The 22,154-nt window shown below is 43.7% G+C and overlaps 1 protein-coding gene across 1 annotated transcript in view; it reads right to left on the reverse strand.

Moving 5' to 3' along the window:
- LOC144825052 (uncharacterized) overlaps nt 1–22,154 on the reverse strand; it is a 236,253-nt gene that overhangs the window by 147,363 nt on the left and 66,736 nt on the right. Inside the window, exons 2-3 of the mRNA XM_078683962.1 lie at nt 10,138–10,198; nt 9,309–9,449 (exon numbers count right to left, since the gene is read on the reverse strand). Of these exons, the coding sequence (XP_078540088.1) occupies nt 9,309–9,449; nt 10,138–10,184 (188 nt within the window). The 5' untranslated portion in view covers nt 10,185–10,198. The remainder of the gene's footprint in view (nt 1–9,308; nt 9,450–10,137; nt 10,199–22,154) is intronic.

A 22,154-nucleotide genomic window follows, 5' to 3' on the forward strand; every position in this document is an offset into this window, starting at 1 on the left:
TGCAGGGTATATACGCTCCGGGGCATATGGTGGGGGAGGCCTTGCATTTAACAATTCCTCAATCTCATCTTCCGCCCCTTCTCTGGCTACATAACATTGGTCTACCTGCAGTTTAAACCGCCTGTCTGCAATTTCAATATTTTGTTCTACCTTATTTTTGTCATATGCGATAGCCTTCTGGGTAATAGTCTGTCCCTGCTCTATCTTCATTAATTTTTCAGATCGAATGCGTCGTCTCTTAGCTTCTTTCTGCCATTTGTTAAGGGTGTCGAACATCGACTGCCGGCTGCGTTTAATAAAAAGACGTTCTTGTAAATATGCCAGTTTTTGTTCATCGAAAGACCCTGTTTTTGGCCACTGTAATTCTATATTGTCCTTAGTGTATTTATGCCACAGAGAGTTAAAGATGAGGGGGCCAATACCATGCTTACAATACATAAAGTGGCTAGGTGTCCCCTCTGGGGGGTTCGGCTGACTCTCGTCTAACCTCCCTTCCTCACTATGGACACAACCAAAACACAATTTGCTAAGGCACGGCATATTGTATTATCTAGTTTCTGGCTGAAAAGGAATTTCTCCGTTAGTACAAATTCAACAAAATTAAATATCACGTTATCCTTACGCTTTCATTCTCATGGCCATGACACCCATCATCCTCACATCCGTATTTTCCTTATACATCAGACAAACGTAAAACGTGACACATAAGTTCCTGCAATTGCAATCGAAAAAGTGGAGCCCGTCGGCTCCCACTCGTGGAGAACTCTTCTGCTAATTTATTCAAAAGGCTGCAAAAACACGACCAACAACAGTCTCGTCCTCAGACTGCCTAAAGATGGTTACACAGGTTTTAAACCACAGACCGGTCTACAGGCCATCCGACAGCATTCATGGTTCACCTCCCGAACTGTTCTGGCTAAGCCCGCGTTTCAGCGCCGCTCCAGATTTGTCCGGGTGCTACCCAATCTCAACCATCGGCTTTCCCGAGAACAGTCCGGCCGAGCAGGAACCGCAGTTCCCCTAGGCGTATAATCCTTATCTTTAGTGTACCCAGAGCGTTCGCACGTGCAGTTCCACACTGCCCCCGTCGAACCTCCGACCAAATCCTCTCTGTGACAACTAATGCAAAGTCAGAGTTTCTCCGTGACCATGGGCCACCAAATGCTTAAATCCCGTTATTTAAATCTACATATGCGATTCAACATATAACGAGACACAACACTCACCTGGTGCACGCAGGTTTGCCGGAACGTTCTTCACTGCCGACGTTTGCCCAGTATCAGCGCTGCAGGTTCTCGGGTTGCACCCGAAGGACTCCGGCGTGGGGTTACTAGCAGCTGAAGCCCTCCGGATCGGGAGGGCAGAGCAAAACCCCAATTTCTTATGCGTCTGGTCTGCAACTCTCCCGATCAAGAGGACCCCTTTCGATGTCGCCTGTGGCTACACAGGGACGACCCCAACGCGGAGTCCCGGCGGAGTCGCCAACTGAAGTACCGAAAAATATATGATCCCCTCCCAACAATAATCATTACATTCTGCTTAGAAAGGAAACGTCAAGGGGTTGTAGCTGCCCTTTGCGAGGTTCCGCACCATCACCCCCTTTGCCGCCCCCCTCCTTCACTTTTGCCCTCCCAATCTCCCCCTGTTCCCTTTCCTGCCAGGACCCCCAGCCCTGTCAGGCTCCCTGCATCATTGTCCAGATCACTCCCCTCCTGCACTGTCCCCTTCAGCGCCCTCCTCTACTGCCCGTGCAGACCTCTTCTTGGGGAGCTCCCTCCTGCACTGCCTTCCTACCCTCCACCCCCTCTGAATGTACAAGAGATGGAGGAATGACGGGTCCAGATTAATGACCAGGACTAGTCTGCTAAAAAGGTAAACCCAGGTCTTTATTTTTTCTGTTACTAAGGTGGTCTCCATTGCTAATCAGTTTAATTTAAAGCGCTTTTACCTCTCGCCAAGTAGGCAAATGCGATACTGTGTTGACAAAGGATTTTCTCCCGTTGTCAAAACTGTGATCTTACTTAGAACACGGTGGAATGCTTGCAGCCAGCCCGTAACCGCTCACCATGAGATTTTAAGGGTCTAATTTTGCAGGTTTATGATCATTTATGCCAAGCAAAGGGACGGAATGCAGTGAGAATAGAAGTTAACTTGATGTGTGTAACTTGTATAGCGCAAGTCTTGCGTGCATTTTTATTGACGAGTATTAATCGTTTTGAACGTACAGGTCAGTGGTACACTTCTAACCTGCGCTCCTTGTCCTGTACGAAATCAACTCCCTGAACTGTTTTATCAGTGTGGAACGTAGGTGTGTTTTACAAATCGAAAGATGGAGGAAAACTGTTATAAATATTTTTAAATCTTTAAAGAGCTGCGTATCCCACCTCCTTCATTTAGTATATGAATTTAATGATCTTGCCCGTTTCAGTTTTTCAAAACCTATATCTGACTGTGGCATTACCGTGGAAGGTTACTCTTTCGTTTGTGACCAGTACTAGCGTAAATGCCAATAGCTCAAACTTTTCAAAAGGCGAAACCATTGCATTGTAAATGCTTGTTTCAACTGGAATTGCGGCTGAAGATGGAGATGTAAATTTATAAAAACAAAGTCCCTGTAGACCCACCAGCAGATATTGGAGGGAAAACGTTGCCTACCTACTTGGAGTAATACTGCAACTGCAACCTCTCTAAGTCAGAAGAATTGCTTCGGTGCCTTTAAATGGAATTAGAACATGGACAGAAGATGAATTAAAGGTGGGGCTCTAAGCAAAGGGGAGGGTCCAACCTATGGCACTAGACGGAAATGACCTCAAACTGCAATTGCAAACAAATACATGTTCAGCCTGTTCTGGTTTAGAAAAAACAAGGGCAAGAACCTATGGTCTCATTTAAATTTAAAAGGCTCGGGCCCCAACGAGCATTTGTGGCAGAAACATGTAAAGTATCCGCAGTGCCCCCCCACAGATGACGCATCCAACGTTCTCTGTTGCAACCAGGTTTATTTATTCACAACCTTACAGAGAGCGCCGAGCCTCCTGCTTCACTGGCTCCGGCACCCGTAATGAAGCCTTCGCGCGCTTCACCTAAAATGGTGGCTCGGCGTGCTGCGTCATCACGCCGATCCAAACACTGGAACGCTGACTCTACAAAACACACCTCTCTCATAACATCCAGGGCTAGGCCACCCATTTGAAGATATCCACACTAAAGGTGGACATTACTGTCCATCACTCATATCATAGTCCCGAAATCTGGCTGGCCTCATCACTGCTCTCCCCCCTCTGGTGCACCTTACCGGGGTGGAGGTCACATCTCTCCCCCTGGATCTCCCCGGGGTATCTCCTCTACCTTCTTGGCCGCTTCCCGCCTTCGGGCTCTCCTGGGACCTCTGTTCCTGCCGGGGCATCTCACCGCTGGGCGATCTCACCGCCCCTTGCTCGCCCCTTATGTCTCTTTCCTCAGTCTCTCTTTCCTCCATGGTCTGTTCATACTCCACTCCGCTTCTTTCCATTCCTTCCTGATCTTGTACGCCAATGTTCCATTGTAGAATTTTGTTGCATCTGCCCATGCGGTCTTGGGACCATACGTTCCCGTCACTGAGCAGGGCAGCCCTATCATACACCTCCTTGACTTGGAGAGGTCTACTGTACTTGATGTCCCCCTTCTTCTGCAGCACCGCCAACTTGATTCTTACCCATTCTCCTTCTTCAAGTTCAGTGTCTCTCACGTTCCTTCTAGAGTTATAGTGTTTAGTGTACACTGCCTGGGCCCTTTCCAAATTTGCTTGGACCACAGCTGGCGACCAATTGCTGGTAACCGTTTTCTCCTTCCACGCCCTGTTGTCCCTCGTGAATGGATCTCGGCCCCTCAGGATCTGGAACGGGCTATACCCCGTCCTCGTGGGGGTGATCCGATATGCCCATATCATTTGCCATATCTCTCTCTCCCAGTCCTTGTCTCTCATTATTGCGGCCTGTATGGATCCCATCAGTACACGGTTAAACCGTTCCACCAGTCCATTTCCCGCTGGGTGGTATATGGATGTGTGTTTAGAAACTATGCCGTTCCTTTCCATGAATTTGGCCCACTTGTCTGAAATGAACTGTGGACCATTGTTACTCAGTATAAGTTTGGGAATCCCTTCCCTCAGGAAGGTGTCTGTCAGAAATTTGAGTACGCTATCAGTGCCCATTTCCTCTTCCACTCTCACATCTGGCCACTTGGAGTACCTGTCCATGAGTACACACACATATTTCTGTGTCCCCTGTCCATCTAGTATGGGACCTAAAATGTCAATCGATAGTTCTTCCCACGGATGCGCGGGGGTGTCGAATTTACCCAAGGCTGGCCTCAGTGGTTTTAGGGTCTTGTCTGCTTGCTGGCATTGGGTACAATCCCTGACATGGCGTTCTGCTTGTATGTCCATGCCCAGCCACCAGTACCCTTCCTTGGCCCTTGGTTTTGTCTTCCCTATCCCCAAATGTCCTTCATGTAGTAGCGTGAGTAGTCTGGGGATAATTCCTCTCGGCGGTATCACCTTGTCTCCTCTGTATATGAACACCCCTTGATCGTCCACAGAGAGTTCTTCTCTCACTTCATAGTATCTCCGTAGGGACCCGCTCAGATGTCTTTTCTCCGGCCACCCACACAATATGCATTTCATTACCTCCTGTAAGTCCTGGTCTTCTCTGTAGGCTTCCTCCCATTCTTGATTGCTGATGACCCTTTCTTGGTCCTCCATCAGCGCTACCATTTCCCCCATGGTCTCCTGATCCTCTTCTTCCATTTCCATCGATGCCGCCCGGCTCAAGTAATCTGCCACCTTGTTCTTGTTGCCGGGGATGTATTCTACATCATATCTAAATTCTAGGAGTTTCAGTTTCATCTTTGCGATCCTGGGGGTGGCGCTGGCATGTCCGCTGGACGTGAGCACCTTCACCAGGGGCTTGTGGTCTGTTTTCAGCTGGAACCTTGTTCCCCACAGGAATTGTCTGTATTTGGTCATGGCCCACACCACGGCTAGCATCTCCTTTTCTATGACAATGAATTTCTTCTCCGTTTCACTCAGCACTCGGGATGCGAAGCTTAGTGTCTCCACCACCCCTTGCCCCCTGTCTTGCATCAGGACTGCACCCAGTCCTTTGTCGCTGGCGTCAGTGGTAAGGATTGTTCTCCCCTGAGGATCGTATCCCTGCAATGGTATTGCCTGTACAACGTCTTTCTTTATGTTCTCAAACTCTCCTTGGGCTTCTTCCGTCCATTTGAACACCGTCTTCTCCCGCGTTAGCTGCCTCATGTGGTGGGTCTTTGTTGCGAAGTGGGAGACAAACTTGCTGTAATACTTGGCCATTCCTAGGAATGACCTGACCTCCTCCTTGTTGGACGGTGGGGGTGCCTCACAGATGGCCCTCACATTTTCTGTCTTCGGGGTGATCCCTTGTACCCCAATCTCGTGTCCTAGGTAGGTCACCTTCTCCATTCCTAGCCGGCATTTCTCCCACTCCGCTGTTAATCCTCTTTCGTCCAACTCTCGCAATACCTTAGACAGCTTAGCGTCATGATCCATTCTCTCCTTGCCCATCACCAGGATGTCATCCTGGAAGTACTGGATGCCTTCCATGTTCTTGAAAAGTTGGTGCATCAATTTTTGAAACACTGCAGCCGCCGACACCAGTCCAATTGGCATCCTGCAGAACTGGTAGCACCCAAAGGGTGTGATGAACGAGGTGAGTTTCCTGCTCTCCGGATGCAACGCTATCTGGTGGTAGGCCGATGTTAAGTCGATAGTGGAGTACCACTTGATTCCTCTGGTCTTTGCCAGCATCTCCTCAATGCGTGGTAGCGGGAACTTCTCCACCACAATGTTTTTATTTAGTTCGCGCAGGTCCACACAGAGCCTGACCTTGCCGCTTGGTTTCATCACCACCACCAATGGCGCCAGGCACTCCGCACAGGTGATGGGCTCAATTATGCCCTTCTTCTCTAGCTCCTGAAGTTCAACTTGCACTGCGTCTTTCACCGCCAATGGCACATTCCTCACTCTGTGTGCTACCGGCTTAGCATCAGTTTTCAGGATGATTTTGTGTGCGAACCTCTCCAGTTTCCCAACATTCCCGCCGAACACTCTGGGGTAGTCATTCTTCCATTTCTCCAGGTTCGGCCATTGTTCCGGCTCCGTTAGCAAGACCTGCACCGCACCTCCTGGGTCTAACTTGATGCCTAGGTTTCCTTGGTCCATCCACCCCAGCACCGATGGCCCTTTCTCTGAGACATACAGTTTGCAGTATGCACTGCGTCCCTTGAATTCAAATTTGAGTGGTCTGAAACCCGCCATGGGTATGCGGTCTCCATTATACGATACCGGCCGTATGTCCAGCCGCTCTAGCTCTGGGCCCAGTTGTGGCCTGAACTTTTCGTCCCATACCGCCCGTTGCACTATTGTGTAAAGTGACCCCGAGTCTGCCACTATGCTGATTGGCACTCCTCCGATATGCATGTCCAGCACTGGTTTGCTTGATCTCTTGGTGTCCACACACAGCACCTGGTCGTAGATACATAGGACTGTGTCCTCCTCTTCATGACCGCTTCTCTCCTGGTCATCTTGCTCTTGGTCCACGAATTTTACCACATTACTGGTCGCTTTCCTCCGACACACTTTCTCGTAGTGTCCTACGATCCCGCAGAACAGGCACTTGGCACGGAATGCCGGGCACTTCCTATCATGCGCTTCGTGAGTCATGCTACCGCACCGATAACCCTGGTTCTTGGCTCCCTTCGAGTGGTTCCCTGGCGGTCCTGGATTACCTTGCCATTTGTTCGGGCCTCTCTGTGGTGCTCCCTTGATCCTGTTATCTCTTCTGGGGGCCTCCTCTTCAATTCTATTCACCATGGGTCTGGCAAGTGTTTCCTTTCTTGCTGCCTCTGCGCATCGCCTCACCAACTCTGCTTTCTTGACGATCGCCATTACCTCCTTCAGGGAGGAGTCCCCATTAGCCCACAACTTGTCCTGCACCGCTTTACTCGTCGTGTGCATCACTATTTGATCCTTTATGAATTTGTCGTGGAAATTCGCATATCTGCACGTGGACGCCAACTTTTTTAGTGCCGCAACATATTCATCGACCGATTCCCCCTCTTCCTGTTTTCGTTGTTGGAAGTTGTATCGGTCAATTGAGACACAGACGGCCGGCCTGTAATGTTCATTTAGTTCCTCTATCGCATGAGCATATACGTCATCGTCACCACTCTGTCTTTGTTTGGGTACCAGATTCTTGAATACCCTCAACCCCTCCGGGCCCAAATTATGAAGCAGTATCCGTCTTTTCCGTTTGCTTGTAAACTGTTCCTTTTTCTCGTCCTCCAGCACCTCAATGTAGTTGGAAATATATTCCCTCCAGTCCTCCCACTTCATTAGGGGTTCGCCTGGTTTGGGTAGAAACGGTATGGGCGCCGTTGTTGAGGACGCCTGCGCGCACATGGTTTCGCGCTTCTCTCTTGGTGGTGTCTCCCCTTACCCCTTGGGGCTCCCCGGAGCGGTATCCTCTCCTTCTCTTTTCGGGCTCAATGGAGTGCTTCGGGCCTCACCGCCATCTCTGCCCCCTGAGGTCACCAGTGCTGTTCCCTTGCTGGGTGTGCAACAGGTCCCAGCGGTCCTGCGTCTCGACTCTGCTGCCCGCCACTGGCCGTGTGGCCGTATGCTTCAGCCGTCCTGCAGGTATGGCCTAATGGAGCTCCGCCGCCCCTGCCCTTACTGTATGGGGCTGCCTGTGTTTGGGGACCCCTGTACCTGGCGACTTGGGTTGCAGCGTGTGCTCTGCAGCACATGGAGTGCACTCACGGCCCTGCCGCGCTCTCTGTGGTCGTGGAGCGTTGTCAACGTTCTGTCCAGCGTGTGCTGTGCAGTGGGTGTCTTTGCCTCGGTTGCTCTCTCTGCACGTGGGTTCTTTTCTTTATATTTGATACTTTGTTCCGTTTTTCCCTTTTTTTTTCTCAGGATCCGAGCCTTGTCGCCATTGTAAAGTATCCGCAGTGCCCCCCACAGATGACGCATCCAACGTTCTCTGTTGCAACCAGGTTTATTTATTCACAAGCTTACAGAGAGCGCCGAGCCTCCTGCTTCACTGGCTCCGGCACCCGTAATGAAGCCTTCGCGCGCTTCACCTAAAATGGCGGATCGGCGTGCTGCGTCTTCACGCCGATCCAAACACTGGAACGCTGACTCTACAAAACACACCTCTCTCATAACATCCAGGGCTAGGCCACCCATTTGAAGATATCCACACTAAAGGTGGACATTTTGTTTCCTGGAAACAGCTTTCACATAAACGGCAGAGGCAACTTTGGGGGAAATTGACTATGCAATCTAGTTGTGCTTGTGGAACACCATGTTATTCTTAAAAATATGCCTTTCCCCAAAGGGGTCCAGTCTTCCAGTTTAACATAACTAATATCCCCACATGCTGGGAGTGTTGTCCCAGGCGTGGTGGTCATTTCAGTAATTATTTCTGCCACTGACCATCGAGGTTTAGAAGGCGATCTAAGTCAGAAAGTGCTCTAGGGCAAAATGGAGTCAGATGGGCTATTAATATATTGGGCTACCCCTTCAACCTGAGCTGTACCAAGACGGGTTCTGCCGATGCCTGTTTCTGTTAGTAGAGCCGGTTGTAAATCTGCCACAAGAAACTCCACATGCACCCTGAGTCTTAATAAGGCAGGGGAACAAAGAGGAGGGTGCACAGGACAGTCACCATTTTTAATGGGCGATGATGGTTTCTGTCCTCCTTTAAATGATACTTTTAGTGCAGCTTTTTTTGCACTCAGAGGTCAGGGCAACACATCGATCTTGGGGGCATCTGGTCACATGCCCTCAAGTAATGAAGAACCTAGGAGGGTCCTTTGCAATATGGCTTTATTTTAAGGCATAGAATTGAGCTTTTGATAAGTTGTCAAAAACTTTGAAATTCATGCTTTGATGAACTGTGGTAAAAATATCAAGACCCACCTTGGAACTGGATTATATCACTTTGATATTTTGCACACTTAGCTCTGGATGCATGTTATGCACACATAGTCGCTCATCTTAAAGGGTAGCTGTGTTTATTTATTCCGGGTATTTATCCTACATAGAGTATGAGCTAGTACCATCTTCTTAATCGATCCTGGGTGTATTTGGCTATGTAATATGTATTTATTGATGTATTTATGGATGGAGCATAAATATTATACATGAATATTTATGAATTGATGTATTGGTAACTAATATTTTGGATCTCAATAAAAAATACAATAAACAAAAAAAAATTACCCACCTTGGAAGAAAGTGCGAAGAGAGAGCTCTTTTACTGTTCCTACGCTTGTCCAGCTGGGCACTAAGACGAACATCGCGGGTTGTCAGATAGTCCCAACGAGCCCTGGGAGGAAGGCCATGTCGCTGACGCACACGGTTTAAACTGAGTTAAAAAGATAACAACAATTTTCAATCAATTATTAATTGCTTATCAATAAACTACTATCCAGTCTCCCTTCTGTTGTGATAGTATGTTTGAAGATTTAAAATCTGCAGATTGTTGTATTGATAGTGTGCATTAAAATTGTAAAGCTGCTACTAAATTGTAGGAGTTCCTCAACATAGTAAAAAAATATTATTTCCATTTTTATTCACTAACAGTCAATTTTTGGTTTATATAAACTGTATGCAGGATTAACAAAATCCAATTACCCATTCATGAAATGATGTAAACTTAAAATCTATAAACAATAACAAGTTTCCAAAAATGTGCTCATTTCAGACATTTCTTCACATCTCTATTCATAAGAACTTTGGAAAGGTATTTATTATCGAATACAGCGACTGGCTAAATCTATGTAAATATTGTGCCTACGACCAGTGAAAAATAAATCACTTTGCTCTTGAATAAATTTCCATTACTAAACACGAATGAACAGCTCCGTTTGTCGAGGTATGTACATGTGCTGAGTTGTTTCCCTTACAGAATAAAAATGGTCCCTCTTCTGACATAGATATGTATGTGAGAGTCACCAATCCTACAGCATGCAGCCATCACAGCACTGCATTTAGGCTATGCCTCTGCCACAAAAACATGTGCATTTATTGTATAATCAACGTATATGCGTAACCTTTCTTGAAGATCAGCCCATGTTCCATTAGTTTTGTTTGATGCCATCAGAAGCGACACAACTGCAAAGGAAAACATAAACGGTGTAAACATTAAGTATGAATAAAACATTCTGAGCAGAAAGGAATGCTTGGAGAAGCAATTATGCTTAAACTCGACATGCACAGCAGGATAACATTTGGAAACTAGTATATGCAATTGTTATTTCAGGGATGTCTCGAACTATGTCATCAAAGGAAACATGGGCTCATCTCAGATGTATTTCTGCTCATACTTTTAAAAACCTATAGCCTTTTCTTCTTTGCTAATCCTGATGAATGCCATTTTAAAGGTACTTGAAAACAATGTGGAAACACAATCACATTGTGGCGTAAGACATTAAAAGATGTACATTAGTCTTGATTATTTTTACTTGAGTATCCTTTTGGACATATCCATCAAATTAATTCCCGCCTTCAGATCAACATTTGGCTCATTAATTGTTTCATGTATTTACTTCGAAATTCAGTGTTACAAATCTTTACAAAATGTTTTAAAATAAAAGTTTCGAGCTACAAATAGTGCTTAGTAAAAGTGAAAAAATGAGAAAGCTATAAAACCTTTTCTCACAATATCTTATTGATTTAACATACAGTCCTCCTATCTCACTATAGCAAAACAATTTTGATTCAAAATTGCTTTGCAGGATAATGTACTGTCTTTTTAAAAAAAAATATATTGAGTCAGTCTTGATCAAATCAGACACCCAATTGAGAATCCAATGGGCACATTGTACTTCATACATTCAATATTTATATCACAGAGAGAAAGGAAATGAAAAAATATGAAATCAAAACAAATGTGCAAGTGAGAAAGCAAATCAAGAGGCCTACAGTTCCAGATATTCATTCCGTCAGCCATAGAATAAGTACACAAAAAGGCAGTTGGGAAAAAAAACCTACCTTACAAAAGTTAATAGGCATAGGTCTGTAACTCCCAATTGAAGTGTGCCCATACTCTATCAAACCCCCTGAGGGGCCGAACCCCCCTTACTCCTGCTAAAGCCAGTTCTGAATCGTGAATTAGCCGAATCGGTGCCCACCATTCAGTAACCCGCAAGACCTGGCCATGCAGAGTCTGGAGGATACTATAAGTATGGACAACAGCTTCCCCAGCCGCCATTCTATATCCTAACATTACCTTCTTGGGGTGTTAACTGTAGCTCATATCCTTAGCCTGCCAAGTCTATCTGGCCCACTTCTTCCCAGTATACGTTTAGAGCGGGATATGCATAAAACACATGTAGGATATCTGCTGATTGGCATCAACACTTAGGCATCTGGTTTTGTCAAGATTTAAATGAAGCTCAACGCACAAGAGGAGGGCAGGGCAAAAAGTCCTGCATCAGTCAAGGTACCTTATCTCGGCTATATTTCCTATCTTGAAATTGGTGCAAAGGGTCTGGGCATGACCTCCATGTGCCCCAAAGAAATAACATACAAGTCACTTGAACAAATTAAACAAAGGTTGGCCCAGCACTCAAATTAGTGAAATATGAGTGACGATTGATAATATACCTTATTCACAATGCAACAAAAGGCAGTCCGTCAAGATCTTTCCAATCAAAGAAAGGCACTGGTAGATTTTGAATATAGATACAAAAATTATTTTATTCTTTATTGATATACAAGTTCATAAAATTTATGATCGCCGACACGTTTCATTCTCATGTGGACTTTTTCAGGGCTAAAATATGTACAAACAGACAAAACAATATTTACAACACATACATAAAAATATTGTAACGTAATATACATATGAACCAGACGGAATATAGCTCCAAGAGAAAGTGGAGCTCATTGACATCCTTATATTAACACAGACCCAAATCTTTACATTCAAGGGAAGACCTCTAAGAAACACAAAAATTGACATAGTTACACAGACCAACATTGGTATGTGGATATAATATTCATAAAAGAAGAAGCACATAAAGAGCACAAGAGCCCAAAATTATCACAATTGGTCTTTAAATGAACAAGATTTAAGTTTGCTCTTCACCTCATAAATGTATCCGGTGTATTATATAACACACAAACAGTCTTAAATTGCTGCAGCTTTAACTTCATAAAGTGCACAGCGCCCTCAAATGTTTTTAAAGCCTTGTATACTTCTGATGGCAATACCTCCTGGGAAAGTGCTCTGCTCCATTCAGATGTCAAGCGCAGACTGTCATCCCTCCTATGCTCGCCCAATCCTTGATACAAAGTACTTATCAATGATTTCCATTTTGCATTAAGAAAATTAGCCAAGATATTTGAAGTCTCTAATTCAGTTATTGACTTGCCATCAGTACAAAAAAAATCCTCAACTGTAAAAATGTAAAGAAATGATGAGGAGGAAGATCAAACTCATTTTGTAAATCAGTAAAAGTACATAGGCCATTCAGATCGATAACTGCCCCACCGTAGATACACCTAATCGGCGCCATGCTTCACAGGTGGAGTCATGAAACTACCCAGGAAATGCAGGATTATCTCAAAGCAGTGTGTCTCAAGGTATTAGCTTTATGGAGTACTTAGCAAAGCTCTCTCGCCAAATAGTTACAGTACCTATGACAACCTTGAGCTATACCCGTTTGTAATAATTAGGGTCCGTTATTCTATCGAAATGCCAGATAATAGCTAAATACAGATAAATCCGGTTCTGCTGGAGCAAACAGAGTGCACAAGCAACAGCCAAAAGATTCCCAAAAACGTAACTTGAAATCCGGAAACTGCAAACCCCCCTGTAGGTATGAAAGTTTCAATACATTTCTAGAACGCCTTGCCCGCCTATACCCCCAAATAAAATTGCTCAAAGCCCCCTCTAACTTCCTTAAAAACACGTTTGCACCCTTAGTGGTATCACCGGAACAGATATAAGAATTTTGTGAGAATATTCATTTTTATTACATTAAAAAGAACGTTAATACTTATTAGAAGCTTATTCCAAAACTGCAACGTTTGAATTAGAGACCTTAAAAGAGGCTCTTAATTCAATTTAAAGATCTTATCTATCTTAGCACTTAGATGAACTCCCAAATAAGTAGTTGTATTTACCACCCCAGGTATTGGTATAGGTGACTCATAATTCAGCAATAGCTGAGTTTTGGCTATATTCAATGTATAGCCAGAGACTAACCCAAATATTTCAGCCTCCTCCACTATGCACTTCATAGCCTTTCCTGGGTCATCAGAATATATGGACACATCGTCCACATATGCGCTGATCTTGAGTTCGCATTGCCAGGTACCATAGGACTGAACTCAGCTTTCCTCTGCAATGCCAACAAATAAGGTTCTAAATACAGTGCAAATAACAGAGGAGAGAGCGGGCAACCCTGCTGTGTTCCTTGCTCTAGCTTATATAGTAATGACGATATGCCTGCATAAATCAATTTGGCAGAAGGAGATTTGTACAAGACCTGCACCCATTTACAATATCGTTTACCAAGCTCAAAGGCCTCCATTGTCCTCCACAAAAATTCCCAGGTAACCCAGTCAAAAGCCTTCTCAGCATCCAATAAAATCATAGCCAATTTTGTCCTCCAACTTGCTGCAACATCGAATGCAGCTATTGCAGTGTTTATGTGACTTATTGTGTCCCTGTCTGGAATAAAGCATTGTTGTTGCTTGGATACTAAGGGGCCCATTATGATGTCAGGCGGATTGCCCCCGCCAGCCTGGCGGTAGCCACCGCCAGCCTGGCGGGGGCAATCCGCCCGACATCCACACTCGTTTCCCCCCGCCATATTAGTATGGCGGGGGGGACCTCGGCGGACGGAAAGACCGTCCACCGCTTTTCCGCCCCAGTCGCCTTGCGGCCGGGGCGGAAAAGCAATAATATGGCGGCGGTGTCTATCAGACACCGCCAGCCATATTATGATGGGTGTTCTTAAGTGCCTTTCCGCGGCGGCGATGTCGCCACGGAAAGGCATGCGGTCTTCACTCTGGGGACCCCTGTGGGCCCCCAGAGTGAAGTATAGGTGGGGTGCACACGGAGGGTACCTGTGGTACCCCCTTCATTTGCATTAACAAAGACTCGGCACCGCGCGGTGCCTGCCGCTTTGTTTATGCAAATGCTGATATGTATTTTTAGCATTGTGGCGGGTGGTGCAGAGAGCACCGCCCGCCACAATGCTAAAAATGCAGGATGTGCAGGATGTGCCCGCCACTGTGGAGGGCACATCCTAATACCCCCCATGGGACCCCCGCCCTTATAGCGGGCGGTCCCGTATTCCGACAGGATGGCGGGCGGACAAAGTCTGACCGTCATCCTAATGACCCCCTAAATCTTGTAAAATCGGGCCAGGCTGCATAGCCAAGATTTTCGCGATATCTTCTGCATCAGCTTTCATAAGGGAGATCGGTCGATATGAACCCATCTCCTCTGGCGGTTTGCCCTTTTTTGCAAAAATATCTATTTTGATCATATTCCAAGTATGTGGAGTTTTACCTACTACATCCATATGCTGTGCTACCCTTAAAAATAGTGGGAATATAATGCGCTTGAGTACTTTATAGAATTCTAAAGGGATTGAATCGTCACCTGCTGTCTTGCCCGAGGCCAGGGCATTGATAGCAGCCTCTAGCTTCCCAGCAGTTATATCCTTATTTAACAATACTGCCTGTGATTCCTCTGACACTGGCAACCTCCTATTGTGTACATAAATAAACTGTGCTGTAACACCCCTGATATAAGCTTTAAGTGTGTGCTATACTACCAGAGGTGATGCTGTCCCCAGGTTGTCCTCCAGAAATCCTGTGGGAGAACTTTCCACCAACTTGCAATATTCTAATTTGCTAAGGAGATAGCTTGGAAATTCAAACTAATGCCAAAGACAACTTACCGCTGACAGGTTAATACTTAAAATTATAGGGCTGTGGTCTGATGGACACTTTATGGCATATCTCCATATTGATATCCCAGAGTTTCCCCCATCTGACAAATATCATATTGATCCAAGAATAGTGCTTGTGTGGGGAAGAGTAGTACGTATACCCGGGCACTGTAGTACATAATACTCTCCAGGCATCCGTAAGCCTGTGTAGCTGGGCTAGTTCGACAATTGAGGCCCTCATCTTTACCATTTGTGGAGAAGCCGATTGATTAGTACCGTATATTGCATAATAGGTGTATATATTGCATAACTCACCACACAATTAAACTCTCCCATTACTAACATTTCCCTGGACCAATCCAACAGTTCCAAGCATAGCCCATTCAACATCTCGGGTCATTAACATTTGGCTCATAAACTGCATATATCACAAATTTCTGACAGACCACCAAAACTTAGACAGTCGCCCATCTGCCCCTAATATCACATACAGCCCTCATTTCTGTTAGTATGGCTACCCCTCAAATAGAAGCAGTCTGTGACGTAGTCAACAGTAAGGGCCTAATTATGAGTTTGGTGGTACAAACTCACAGTGGCGCTGCAGTGATGGTCCAGCCACTGCAGAGGTGGTGTTCCGACCTCTGGGTTACAATGTGGGCAGCCGGATCGCCATGGCACCGCTGCAAATGCTAGGGATCAGAGATCCCTGGCGGTGGTGCAGCAGTCTATGGGCCGCAATATGCTTGGTGGAGCCCTGCTGCACTGCCAAGCATATTACTACTTTCCTCACCGCCAACAGTCTCATGGAGGTTCCTACTCCATGAAACTGCTGGCGGTGAGGTAAGAAAGGGGCCCTACAGGGCCCCCCTTGGCTCTGTGCACGGGGGTGCATGCAGGGGGCACTTTTGCCTGCACAACATTCCTGCACAGCATGGACGGCAGTTTAACAGTTAACATATGAGCCTTTAAACTGGACCGCAGTGGAACCACCATACCACCGGCCCACCAGACCACAATAATACTTGTAATCTGGCAGGCAGTCGGCAGCCCTGTTTGGCAGTGTGGGAGCAGGGCTGTGGTTTGTCAGCCCACTCCCACACTGTGAAACTCGTAATCGGGCCCTGAGTTGTAACCCAGTTGTTTATATAAGTGTCTGTCTTCATAGGTCAAGTGTGTCTCAGTTAGCGCAATTATATGTGGGTTGTACATCTTAATCTACTCCCATACCAACTTTTGTTTATTAAGAGAGTTAAGGCCGGACACATTCCAGCACATTAATTTTAGCCTAATCATAATTAGATTGATCTTATTTTTGCTCCATCCCACCCTGCCCTAAAACCCATACACTCCCTTGCCTTATAAAAGTTTCTCTGATCAAACTGACTCGGTTTCTTCCCCTCAACCCCACCTATGTGCCATATGTATGTGATCTTATGCTTGCTTTTTAAAGCTGGATATCTCCACCCACCCCAGACCAACCTCGCCCTGACCCAGGACCCCTCCCTGTAACTGGCTTGGGAACCCTCCCCCACCTTGATCTGTGGATAGTTGTCATAGCCCCCAGAGAGAACCACCCCACTCACTCCCGAGCGCTCGCCTAACATTAAATTAACCTCATTAAAGAAAAAGAGAAGAAGAAGGAAGGAGAGAGAGAGAAAAAGAAAAAGACCAGCTCAGTTCCAGACAGCTACCAATCCCCTATAGGAATATTCCAGCTGGACAAGCTTTGATAAATATCGCCTGTCTCTGTAGGAAGTTGCCTACATAGATTAATATTGGCTGCAGGTGTGCAGGCCGAAAGTGAGAAAGGAGCCTCTTACTGTTCCAATTTATAGGTAGCTGTTGTGCCCATTGCACATGTGAGCCTATATCCCCATCAATAAGATCAGAAAAGGCCTTTCCAAACAACCGCACAATAAACTGTTGGGGGTCATCCCCCTCCTTCCTTTCTGGAATGCCAAACACTCCAGGTTGTTCCTCTTTTGGCACTTTTCAGTATCTTCGGTTTTTAGCTGTACCATGGCCAACTGATGATCGTGATGCTCAATGGATTTGACAGTTGCTGATCTGACTTCCTCCATATCTGCGATTCACTGCTGTAGTTCGCCCAGCTCAATATACAGAGCTTATACGTTACTAGTGACTTCAGCTATTGACAGCTGATTTGCCACATAGTATGCCCTCATTTGTTCAAGGTGCTGCTGCGCCTCTGTATACTGGGCCTGCAAGAACTGTAAGATCGTCCTGAGATATGGCTCCTGTGTTTCATCAGTTTCATCCTCAGCTGGAGAGCCTTCTAGTGCCCCTGAAGCAGAAATCTGGAAGAATGGCTGCCAATAGAACTGAGGTGTATGACCTGAGGAGGACTAATGTCTGATCCATGCCTGTCTGCTAGTGCTGGCTTTGCACCTTGGGACTGATAGCGTGGAAATCTCGCAGTAGTCTTTCTTTGGAAACCTTTGTAAATGTGGCACAATGAAACTTTAATTACCATGACCCTTTTCCGACACCATTGTCTATTCTACAAGTGATGAATCGTTGCCACCGTATGAAGAGTTAAAAAAGTAAAGCAAGAGTGAGATTAGCATAAATCTATATCAATAATTATTAAGTCAGAATCTCCCATTAAGAGATATAAAGCATAGAACAAATAAGCCTTGGCAAAGCCAGCTAGTCAAAGCATAAAGCTTGGGGATTTTAATAAAAGTCAGAATGGAACAAAGCCTGCATCTAGTCTGCCTTTGTCTGCATCTCTTCTGCTCCCCATCGAAGTCTGCCCTCTCCTCCTCCTCTGTCTGTCTGAGTCGGTCTATCGGCAAAGATCTGAAACTCCTAAACCAGGAACACGTTTCTAAGTCAGAAAAATGTTGCAAAGCATGTGGCATGATCTTCGTTCTGCCTCCATTTGGAATCCAGCATTCTCATCTCCTCCTCTCTGCTGTCTGCACACGTCATCCTGAATCAGGCAGGTGAAATCCTTCCCAAAACATAGCCTGCATCTTTTTTAATATAACTTAATCTCATAACCTTCCTTTAATGAAACATTTTATTTTAACTAAACACATAACATTAGCTGCAAAGGAACTATGTTATTTAGGCAAGAATAATTAAAGCATAACATGGTAATGCATTTTTTTGTGTGTTGTAATTCTATATTAAAAGTTTGCATAAAATGTCCTCATAAAAATAATAACTTCAGTCGCATTATACATTAAATAGGTAAGTAAATTTTAAAAAAGCAGATGCGACTTAAATCTCTTAATGGTTATAGAGAACATATAAATAGTTAAACAGTTAATGAGCCCAGAAAGAAAGGGGAAAAGAGAAGGGAGAGGAGAATAAGACAAGAAAATCAAAAAACAGGTATATATAGCAATAATAGCAAAATCAGTACTGGCCTAAGGTATGCAAAACTAAAAGCGGTAACTTTTGATCAGACAATACACATTAATTGGAAAAATATTTGAAAACATTAACTGGTGTTTAATATTGTCACTCATTAATTTGGGTTATTCACTGTAAAAAAAAATTTTTTATTATAATTTCCTGAACCTAGGAAGAGTGACCATATTCAAAGAAACAAATCAATCTGATCCTGGAGGTTGTATATGACTTGTTCATAATGAGCCGTATGAATCATGCCTACTACCAATACCTCCTGCAACGGTGGGTTCGGTGATCTCCACTGTTGCAATATACATGTCTTAGCTGTGGCTAAAACTGTGTGTAGGAGTCGACGTTGAGGTTTTGAGAGTGTTTGTGATTGATGCAAACCGAGTAGAAGGATAGTGGCAGAAGTAAGTGGGAGATGCAAAGGCATCGTAGTACGTAAGGTCTTACCCACATAGGCCCAAAAAGATTGTATCAACTGACATTCACAAATAATATGGGTTATGTCGCAACCAGCATTATCACATCTTCAGCATTTAGCATGGGTAAGCAGACCTGCTTTATGTAGTTTTGTTGGTGACCAGTGCCAGTTATGAAAGATTTTGAAAAGACAAAATGTAAATCTTGCCTCACAGGTGCCCTTATTCAAATCGTCTAGGATCTTCATCCATTCATCATCCTTATACGAGGTTGATAATCTGGTTTGCCATCTGGTGGGCAAATCTTGTGATAGGTGTTGCGAAAAGAGGTGGGATGTGAGTACTTCCTATGAACCGGACGTAACCCATTTATATTTTCTCCAAGTATACAGATATGTTACTATTGGTTAGGTCTGTAACAACAAAGGTTGCGGTCTTAAGCCCCTCCTCAAGCATTGCCGAAGTTGTGTATATTTCCTGAATTGTTGGGTAGGTAGGGCAAATTCCTCTTGCAATTGTGCAAATGTCTTAAGATCGCCATCATGAAAGAGTTGGTCCAGGGTATAAATGCCTGCTGCTTTCCATAGGGGCCAGGATATTGTTTGTCTGTTAATGCATACGCTTGCATTATCCCACAAAGGGGCTTTTCCATGGATTCGAGAGTTCGAACCAGGCAATCGATGTGCTTGTTGCCAAGTCCTGGGCATAGCTGATAATATCAGATTAGTGGGATCATTATGACTAGTCCCTGTCCCATATAAGGTGGAAAGGCCTGCTGTTAGTGTATGTGTGAAAGTGTATATTATTTTTGTAATGTATGTTTAATTTTTTTTAAGTAATGAATTTTATGTTATGTAATTTTAGAGTAATTTAATTCTGTAGCGGGTTGTGGGTTTATAGGGGAATAGGGTGGGAAGTAATTTAATTATATTAAATTAAATATTAATTTTTAGCAATTATTAATTATTTTTAATTTAATTTTGCTCTTTAGTTCTGTAGCGGGTTGTGGGTTTATAGGGGAATAGGGTGGGAAGTAATTTAATTGTAATTAATTAAATATTTTTCTTTATTTATTGGTATTCATTTTGAATTATTGTTAAATAATTTTTAAATGGTAATTCATTTTTATTAAGTGGTAATTAATTTTTATTAATTGATTAACTGATAATTATGTTAATTTTATTAATTTTTTTTCCGTAGCGGGTTTTGGGTTTAGAGGGGAATAGGGTGGGAAGTAATTTAATTGTAATTAAGTAAATGTTTTTTATTTATTTATTGGTATTGATTTTTAATTTATTGTTAATACATTTTTAATTGGTAATTAATTTTTATTAATTGGTAATTCATTTTTATTAATTAATTATTTGATAATTATGATAATTGTATTAATTTATTTTCCGTAGCAGGTTGTGGGTTTATAGGAGAATAGGCTGGGAAGTAATGTAATTGTAATTAATTACATATTAAAAATACTTTTTGTGTATTGATAATTTATTTACTGCTAAATAATTATTAATTGGTATTAATTTTGTATTAATAATTTGTTTTTGTTATTGAAAATTAATTATTTGTTAATTAGTTATTAATAGGTCATTGATTTTTAATAACTAATATTTATTTGTATTTTTAATTAACTAATTATTACATAATATTAAATTGGTAATTCATTTTAATTAATGTTTTATTGATATTGATATTTAATTTATTTGTAATAATATATTAAATCATTACTTTCCCTCCTGTTAAACCCACTGGAGTGGGAATAGTAATTTTTACTCCTACGCTATCCAACGCTTTCCCTACTGTTGCACCCACTGGAGTGGGAATAGTAATTTTTACCCCTACGCTATCCAACGCTTTCCCTACTGTTGCACTCACTGGAGTGGGAATAGTAATTAACACTCACAGAAAACGCATGAAGAGGGAGGACGCCGTGCAGATCAGCTACCACAAACAGTTGGCAGTAGATTGATAATACTCCAAAATAGTGGTCCCTGATTTCATATTTAACAAAAGAAAAGGAGGAAATCAACCCATGAGCAGACCACTACTTGTTAAGTAAAGAGAAGAAAGATAAAAGAGCAGCAAGTGGTAGCTCCCAGAGGTGTCCCCCATACTTCCCATGACACCAAAAGGAAGGATCGGATTGAAAACGGTCCCTTTTAATCAACTTTAAATGAAACCTAGTGAATCAAACGTCAAAGAATACAGAAGAGAAAACAACGAACATCTTCTGCTTATACAACTGGAGAATACTTGCTCCTAAGACTGAAAAGGGTGTGCCAGGAAGAAAATAGAAACCTGGATATCATTGTAATGAACAAGTCCTGAAGAAGGTGCAAGATTGTCTTTGGCACCGAAACGCCGTGTCGATAGTTTGTTTGTTCTCTGTTTTTATAAAATATGTTGCAGTGAGATTTTTTGAACTATGCTAATAAGCAAAGTTTAGAAATTCAAGTTTTTTAAATAAGTCAAATAATATTTGAAATGGATTTGTGTAGAGTAAGATGTATAATGTACATGAGACAATGTATTGTTGTTTTTGTAAATATTTTTAATAAATGAAAGAAAACTTTTTTATACAAAATTTGTGTTTGGAAATACTTTCATGTTGAACCTGGTCAGACACTTAAAAAGCTTGTAAATTTGGTAACCTGCGCATAGACGAGACCCCTTCTCCCACCTGTGGAATGTCTCTTCATGGGACATAGTAATAGAAACTGGTTGTAAAATTCAGGAAAAGGAGTTTTTGCTTTTCATACCTCTACGCTATCCAACGCTTTCCCTACTGTTGCACTCACTGGAATGGGAATAGTAATTTTTACCCCTACGCTATCCAACGCTTTCCCTACTGTTGCACTCTCTGGAGTGGTAATAGTAATTTTATCCTCTCGCTATCCAACGCTTTTCCTACTGTTGCACTCACTGGAGTGGGAATAGTAATTTTTACCCCTATGCTATCCAACGCTTTCCCTACTGTTGTACTCCTTGGAGTGGGAATAGTAATTCTTACCCTCCCCCTATCCAACGCTTTCCCTACTGTTGCACTCAGTGCAGTGGGAATAGTAATTTTTACCTTCCCACTATCCAACGCTTTCCCTACTGTTGCACTCACGGGAGTGGGAATAGTAATTTTTACCCTCCCGCTATCCAACGCTTTCTCTACTGTTGCACTCTCTGGAGTGGGAATAGTATTTTTTACCCCTACACTATCCAACGCTTTCCCTACTGTTGCACTCTCTGGAGTGGGAATAGTAATTTTTACCCCTACGCTATCCAACGCTTTCTCTACTGTTGCACTCTCTGGACTGGGAATAGTAATTTTTACCCCTACGCTATCAAACGCTT

The sequence above is a fragment of the Lissotriton helveticus genome, chromosome 3_1 (genome assembly GCF_964261635.1).
Source record: "Lissotriton helveticus chromosome 3_1, aLisHel1.1, whole genome shotgun sequence".
Classification (NCBI taxonomy): Eukaryota; Metazoa; Chordata; class Amphibia; order Caudata; family Salamandridae; genus Lissotriton; species Lissotriton helveticus.